Source organism: Austrofundulus limnaeus, unplaced genomic scaffold, assembly GCF_001266775.1.
Source record: "Austrofundulus limnaeus strain Quisiro unplaced genomic scaffold, Austrofundulus_limnaeus-1.0 Scaffold1019, whole genome shotgun sequence".
NCBI classification, from domain to species: Eukaryota; Metazoa; Chordata; class Actinopteri; order Cyprinodontiformes; family Rivulidae; genus Austrofundulus; species Austrofundulus limnaeus.
Genome location: NW_013953421.1, coordinates 154991 through 163093, shown reverse-complemented (window position 1 = coordinate 163093; position 8103 = coordinate 154991). Strand labels below are relative to the sequence as shown.

The 8103-nt window shown below is 42.8% G+C and overlaps 1 protein-coding gene across 3 annotated transcripts in view; it reads right to left on the bottom strand.

Moving 5' to 3' along the window:
• Nucleotides 1-1582: 1582 nt before the first annotated feature.
• Nucleotides 1583-8103, bottom strand: part of sall4 (spalt-like transcription factor 4) — an 8269-nt gene continuing 1748 nt past the window's right edge. For 2 of the 3 annotated variants that reach the window (XM_014030224.1, XM_014030226.1), the window contains exons 2-4: nt 3722-6157; nt 3351-3649; nt 1583-2164 (exon numbers count right to left, since the gene is read on the bottom strand). In XM_014030224.1, the coding sequence (XP_013885678.1) occupies nt 1730-2164; nt 3351-3649; nt 3722-6157 (3170 nt within the window). In that variant the 3' untranslated portion in view covers nt 1583-1729. The remainder of the gene's footprint in view (nt 2165-3350; nt 3650-3721; nt 6158-8103) is intronic. The other variant, XM_014030225.1, reaches the window with a different exon arrangement.

Sequence of the window (8103 nt, the reverse complement as noted above, 5' to 3'; positions counted from 1 at the left end):
CCAAAAACAAAAATTACACTGTAAACGTATCAAACTGGCTCCACGTTACTGGAACTGTGGAACAACGTGAAAGTAGTTCTGACATGGTTTTACTACAGAAAGGCACAACTTGGTAAATGCATATTGATCAGGAATGAACAGCAGGAGCTTCCGATGTACTCGCACCAGTCTGAGTTGTGCAAAGTGTCCAGTGATACATTCATTACTTTCCAACTCAGCAGGTAGAGAATGAACACTTCTACAGCATACTCTAAATAAAACATCAACGTCAGAAAATATACAGAACGTAGCGCTGAGAACGAGGGGTGCTGGGGGGCAACATGAGGTAGAACTCACCCCTAGACTCAAGCAGTTTGAGTTTTATAAATAAATTTATGCTACAAGCCGATGAGATTACCAGGAAATACATTTTACAAAAACAGCCTGAATAATCGAGCAGTTGACAAAAACAACGTTCCTTTGTCCTCGTTTAGGTTTCACAATAAAAGCAGTGAAATGTCAATCAACTACAACCAGACATAAAGTGCAGGCATGAGAACATCAGCCCTCTGAGCTCAGGTAAGTGTACATGTGGAGTTAGTGAGAGGAAAACTAAAAACAACCTGACGTCAGTAAACTGTTTGAAATGTACGCCACACGTCACAGGACAACACACCAAGTTTTCAGTCTGTAACAACCCAACAGTGCCACAAAACACACGGTTCATTTCATATCAGGCACTTTGTAACAGGCATGTGTGAACTGGATCCTGGCACTAACACAATAAAAAGTTTCATAATCCACATAATCCAATAAAACGGACTGGATTGTAGGAGTTTGATTAAATACGACAAGTCAAAAGAGTAGAATCTGATGAAAAGCTCCTGACGTTTACTACAACAAAATGTCCATGATAAAACCTACGGCACACAGCAGGAAGGAGAGGACAGACATTATTTCACAACACTGAGGCCGAGTCCAGACGAGTCTGTGAAAACCCACAACCTGAAACCTGAACTCACAATCCTTCCAAGTCAGAAGACACACGTGAAATAAAGCACTTTCAAGTAAGTTGTACATTCAAACTTCTGATAGACAGCAAAACAAAGGTCACAGGAGAAAATACCCGCATAAATGTTTGTATAAAATAAAAATACAACTACAGTAGTTATAATCAAGTTCTACAGAGCCTGCCAGGGGACATGGGGGGTTTGTTTTCCTTTTGTGTTACCTCGCAATACCTTTGGGTTCCCACACAAGTTTGTTTTGTATACGAACTGAATGAAATCAGACTTTTATTTTGAAATATCCAGTTACCAAAACAGGATGTGTCGCCACAGTTTGTGAAATTGACATTGATGTTGTGTGGCTGCACTGTGTTAAAATATCAACATGACACACTTCCATGTGTGTCTGTGTGATTTATTCATTGAGAAGCTGAAGTAAAGCAGTAGACTAACTCACTAATGGTGAACATGTGAGTTTGTTAATAAACCTGCAGCACAACAGTGATAAACGACTTTTGCGAGGGAACGTAAAAGAAAAATAACGTCCCGTGTCCCCTCACATACTCAGTAAAGTTCAACTAAACTTAACACTTGAATCATTAAGATCAGGAGCTTTAATGGAGGAAAAACAACAAATCTAGGTGGATTCTGCAGTTCTTTCTCAACATTGATTGTACCTCATTCAAACAGTGACATTCACTAATTAAGGAGGGAGAATTACCCAAAATTAAAAAAACAAAACCTTAATTTACTGCTATTTTACCCTCCTCCATGAAATGTGGGAACTGTGGCTTTGGCACGCTATCAGAGCTACTTTTCTCGATCTCCACCATGGTGGCAGGCAAGCCAGACTGGGAACCGTCCATCTTCACCAGACCTCCGGTGGACCCAATAAGCGGCCCACCAGCAGGGCTGCCAGGCAGCGGGACGCCACCTCCCTGAATGACAGAAATTTCATTGGTCTTCATGGTCAGGCCGCCGCTGAAAGCAGCAGCGTACTGGTTCCACAGCGACGGGTCGAAGTTTATGGGCGGCGCGCTGAGCTCTTTTGGCGCAGGCATTACTTCGGGCAGCATCTTGGCCTCCGAGCTCAGGGCCATCAGAGCCATGGGGTTATCCAGAGACAGACGCTGGCCGCGGCGGGACGAGTTGTTCCACATGTGAGTGCCTATGTGGACCTTTAAGGAGTGCAGGAGAAAAGAAACGTTAGAGTCCAGATGAAACGCTGAGCGGTTAAAGTAGGMGACCGGGGACGGTTGCAACACATCATTTTTCTCCAAACAGAAACAGAGTGATGACATCACACTGTACATGCTCAGTTAGATGTCCCACCTTGGAAAGAAAAAGTCAACAGATTCAAAAACTGATCCAGGATTTATTTAAAAAAACAGTTTTTGAGGAACAAAGTATTTTTTTACCCAGTTTTATTTTTGTTAAACTGTTGTCACTGTTTTTGTGATCCAGCTCAAACTTCTATGGTTTCAACAAGTGATCTGTTGACTTTTAACTAATCTAGTTAACATGTATCCAGATGAGCTTATTTAGCTAACACATGAGGTTTTATCATGGCTGACAGGAAGGGGGACAGTTGKAACAGTTGTTGTAACTGTCCCCATACGATAAATCCATATAAAAACAGAGCACATACAGATGAGATTAACATGTTGAAATTAAGTTTACACCTAAAAGGCTGTTGGGTGTTCATGACAGTTTTATAGTTTAAAACATCAAAGTGTTTAAGATGTATTTTCTACAGTTGTTGTTTTCAACAATGGTTTTAAAATCCCAGTTTGTTTAATGTAAATGTTACATAATGTAGGCGTACAGTGACAATAGACAAAACACAAATTGTTCTGTTATCCTTGTGTCTAAAAGTCAACTGTATTTTATATCAATTAGAGTCTTTGACATCTGTATATAAGGTCTACTCATCAAGGCTCATCTATATTCATCATTTGATCAGAAACAATAAATAAATAACACTGTAATATCATTAGAACTTACAGGTTTTATTCATTTAGCAATAATATAAATATAAAAATAATAAAACTKTTATTTACAGTGAAATATATTGYATTAATAATATGTTGTAACCACCCCCAAACAATGTTACAACTGCCCCCGGCCCCGGGGTCAGTTGTAACATCTGACTTTTCATTTTCWAATACAAATAGTGAAGAATGTACATGTTTAATCATCTATAAATGGTTTTAACTATTAACAGACAGATGTAAGTTTATTGTGTTAAAATCTGGTTTGTTTAATTCAAACCATCTCTGAGGAACAGAGTCAAATGTAACRAGTGTTGCAACTGTCCCCGGTCTCCCCTAAATATAACGACACAAATAGGAAACAAAGACTCACCTTTAAATTTCCCTTGGTGGTGAAAGCCCTGCCACAGATGTTGCAGGCGAAAGGTTTCTCGCCTGTGTGCGTGCGCTCGTGGATCTGCAAGGCGCTGGCAGAGGAGAAGTTCTTGCCACAGGCGTTACACATGTGCTGCTTGGTGGATCGGCGCGGCGCGGCTGAGATGGAGGARGGTACGGAGGTTCCCTGAGGTACCTGAGAACTGAACAACCCATGAGGGCCCAGAGAGCTCTCAGTAGTRATCTTCATCTCCAGACTTGGGGGGACTTTCATGAACGGTGTAGTGCTGGGACCTGCTGTAGGAAGAAAGGACGTTAGATCTTTACTTTTATTGTAAGAACTTCTACCACGAGTCTAGCAAACATTACCGTAGTCTCCGTTTGTAAACGGYACGCTGGGCTCTTCTTTAATCACTTTGGCTGTAAAGCTGCTAGAAGCTGTGAGGTCAAGAGCTCCACTTGACTCGCTGCCTTCTTGGGTAACATCAGGCTCTTGTTTTGACAGACCACGGGTAAATTCATCAACCGCCGACTCGGGGGACTTGATGCTGACGTTGACGGGGGAAGAGGAGTGAAAGGACACGGCCGAGTCAGAAACCGTTGGACTGCGGCCGTTCTGGTACTCCTGCTCTCTCTGGGGCAGAGCCAGAGGAGACTCTTTGGATGTTCCCTCGCTCTCTGAGGCAGTGCTACTCTGTCGCTTTAGGGCCAGAGCAGAGGTGAGGTTCTTCAGAACTTCCAGGCTGGAAAACGGAGCAGGGGCTGGATGCTTCAGTGGCTGTTCCTCTGAAGTAGATGGGAGGGAACCTGTAGAGTCGTTCGGCTTTTGAGAGTTCAGCTCTGGCACACTTTCCCCCATGCATGCTTCAAATCGATTGTTTTCCACGGGCTTCTCTGCTGGTAGAGAAGGCTCCATTGTTTCTGCTGCCTCAAACTGGTTTTCTGGCATTGGGGTGTTTGGAATCTGCCCTCCCATATGCATGCGAATGTGCTGCTGCAGAACAACAGCGTTTGTAAACTTCTTCTGGCAGATGGGACATGAATGTTGCATTTTAAGKGGAGTGTTGGCCCGGTGCACTCCGTAGTGAGCCTTAAGGTTACCCTTTGTGGAGAAAGCGCGGCCACATATCTTGCACTTGTACGGCCTCTCTCCAGTGTGCGTGCGGTAATGCATTTTGAGGGAGCTCTGGCAGCTGAGCACTCTGTGGCAGATGACACACTCGTTGGGATCGTTGGTCCTCTTCTCCAGGCCATCCACCATCTGCTGAAGCTTGGCTGTTCCAGAGCTCGGTTCTCCAGGCAGGGCGCTGCCGTTTATGTGATGAAGTGGGCCAAGCAGTTCTTTAGGATCCTTTGGATTTGGATCCAGTCCCAAATCCTGAGCAAATACAGAGGAAACTGATGGGGAGCCGTCACTTGTTGATGGGGAGGGTCTCTGAGAAAACGGGTCACTCCCAAAGCCTTCGAAATGTGCTTTGAATCCTGGTATCGATGGGGGGTTGAACCCAGCAGCTTGATGACCAAGGCTGGGCTTGATGTCAGTCATATTCGACTCATCAAAAGGCACGGACATCCCAAAGGGAATGCCACTGCTGGTAGGAATATTGTCGAGATGCTCTGGCACAGGGTGAGGATTCATGCTGATGTTGGGATATTTGTCTCTGTGCCTCTGAAAATGAACTTTGAGGTTTCCTTTGGTGGTGAAGCGGTTTCCACAGATGTTGCACTTGAATGGCCTCTCTCCAGTGTGGGAACGCAGGTGAATTTGAAGAGCGCTGTCATTGCCAAAGCTCTTTCCACAGTATTTACACTTGTGCTTGTACAATGAGTCGCCATGCTTCGATTCTGGCGGGAGGGTTAGCATCTTTGCCTTCAACTTTTTAGAGGGCTCAGTCCCTGCTTGGATGCTGGTGAAGGTGCCAGGGAAACCCATGACAGTCGGCGACTGGGGCAGCAGTGCTGGTAAAYGGCTGCTCAGATCTGGAACACCCTTCAGCACGTCTGCTTTAGAGGACATCGGTCCCAGTCCTGCACTCAGAGAGGTAGGGATGCCAGCGGGCAGAGGTAGTTTACCTTGCTTTATCGTCTCCATAGAGAGGCTCTGACTCCCAGTTCGTTTGCCTATCAGAGCTGCTGCTGCAGACAGCTGTTGAGACAGATGTGCACCGAGGGCTTTCAGAGGGTCCATCGCACCCCCTACCGATGACTGTAGACCCTGTGGGGTCATCATGGCTACCTGGATTCTAATCTGTTCGGTCAGCTGGATTTGCTGTAGCTGCTGTTGCTGAAGGCACACAAGCTGTTCCAAGATGATGGGGACGGCCTGGAGGACATCCTGCGGGGACGAATGAGACGCATCTGCAGGACGATGAGAGACGGCCACGTTAGTGTCAGGCATGGTTTCAACAGAGACGTTTGCATCATGCATCTTGGGCGAAGGCCGGTAAGTCTCAGGACTAGCAGACATCTCTCTTGGATCCTGGTGGACCAAGTCATCTGCATTCATGCTGGACTCCTCCTCGGTCCTTTCCAGTTGGTCTGTAATGGAATGACTGGACTGGCTATCGTCGTGATCACTGTTCAGGCCTTCAGGAGAGCCTTGAGAATACTCCTCAGGCACGTCGTTACCGTCGCCCTCCTTCATGATGACCACCTGCTGGCTTTTAGTGCAATTTCTTTCGTGCTCAATAAATTCTGCTTCGTCAAAGTACTCTGCGCAGCACTTGTTGCAGACTCTGGTTTCGTCCATCCTTAACCTCTTTACGTCGTTCCCAGCGTCGTCCTCTTGATCATCACAAAGAATCCCTTAAGTGGGAGAAATAAAACAAGATTTACATGAAGGGTATTTATAATGTTCAGGCTTTTGAAAAAGCAAAATCATTTGCATCTTTAAAATAAATAGTTTATTGACCAACACAGAAAAGGAAAGAGTGTCACCTTTTAAAGAAATGTGAAATTACTATGTGAGGGTGTTTTATTGTGTTTATAATGTTGTACAAGTTTTTTTGTTAGTTTCTTTTCAATTCAGCACATTGATGTCAAACAGACAGTATTTTCATCCAAAATCATTTCAATTCATCAAAAAAAGTATTTTTCTAAAATGTACCAGTACTCCACAATCGACCCATTCAGAGACCTGCCTACAAATTTATTTCTGATTTAAAAATACTTCATCTTAATATAATGTTTTACTCTGCCCTCCCCATGTTTGTCCAGATATTATTTACTGGTTTTATTTTCAGATTGTACAGTCTTGATACTTTGATGGTTGTACAGCTTTTATACTTTTTGTTCCAAATTTTTGTATATCCTGTTCTGATTGTATATCTTTAGATTTGCCTCTGATTGTACAGCACCTTGTGTATCTATCTCTATGAAAGGTGCTGTATAAATAAAACTTTACTTTGTGTTTACTCTGTTCATACAGCAGGTGAATGGTTGCCTGTTCTCTACACAGCCAGCAGAGGGCAATCATCTACCTTTGATGAAACAAACCCGAGTCGTACTAAATTACAACTCGGGTTTCAGAATTTAGATTTMAAATAATCGACCAACAAAGTTTTTCTAGAAACCTTGTGTAAAGAAAACACATTTTATTACCTTAAACTTTTACACTTTATATGTCCAAGACAAGCCAACTAATCAAGTCAAGTTTCATTAAGTCTGTTAATCTCTACAGTGAGTTTAATCTGTCTGCTGAGGTTGTCTCACAGGCGGGTGTGTTGTTAAATGTAAATGTCTGAGAGGGGAAAAGGGACGACCACCTGTTTGCATTTGCCCTGGGAAACTTTTGGCTTTGTTAACTGCTCAGCAGGAGGTCCTGAAGGTGCCATAAACAGCAGAAAACTGCATTTTAATGCCATCTGAGGGGGGGAGACCGAGCAGTGCGCACAGTCGGGACCCTCTGGGGGTGGGGTGTAACACCGAGAATAAAACTCACAACCTCACAATACTGATAAAACTTCAAAAAGACAAAATAAATATGTCCTCTGGATGGTTCTTCTTTACTGAAACGTTTCGTCTCGCAAGAGACGAAACGTTTCAGTAAAGAAGAACCATCCAGAGGACATTTACTTTTTCTTTTAGATGTTTTTTTCTACTGAGACGCATCAGGAAACTGATAAAACTGTTTACTTAAAGCAAGACGTAGTTTATAAAGTTGAGTATAAATTGCTGCGTCAGGACGCTCTGACCTGGTCTGAGGGTCTGACACGAGGTCGGAGCGACATGAGATCAGCAGATCTACTAACCCTCAGCAAAAACTACTATATACAAGTATCCTTTAAGTTTACTAATCAAACTTAAAAGATCATACTTCCAGTTTACTTTTTATGTACTTATCTAAGCTATACTTAACCAAGTTTATTTTAAAATATACTTGGCTTGTACTAAAACTAAAAAAAAGTAAGTATACTTTTACTATTGTTCAACGTTTTGGCCAAGATAAACTTTAACTACACTTTTCACACAGACTGGTTTATTTGTAGTATAGTTCAAGATTAAAGTAAAATTATACGTAGATTACTTTCAGTATACTTTTCAAATAAACTTGTTGTGGGCCAACTTAGTCCTAGAAGTATACTTGTTAGAAAACTGCTAGTATATCATTGTACATGGTAAATAAAAGTACACTTAGGGACATACACTTATTTATTATACCTCATGAGAAGTACTTAAAGTGTACTTCTTTTGGGACATACACTTATTTAGTTTACGTACTTAAAGTATACTTCTTTTGGGACATACACTTA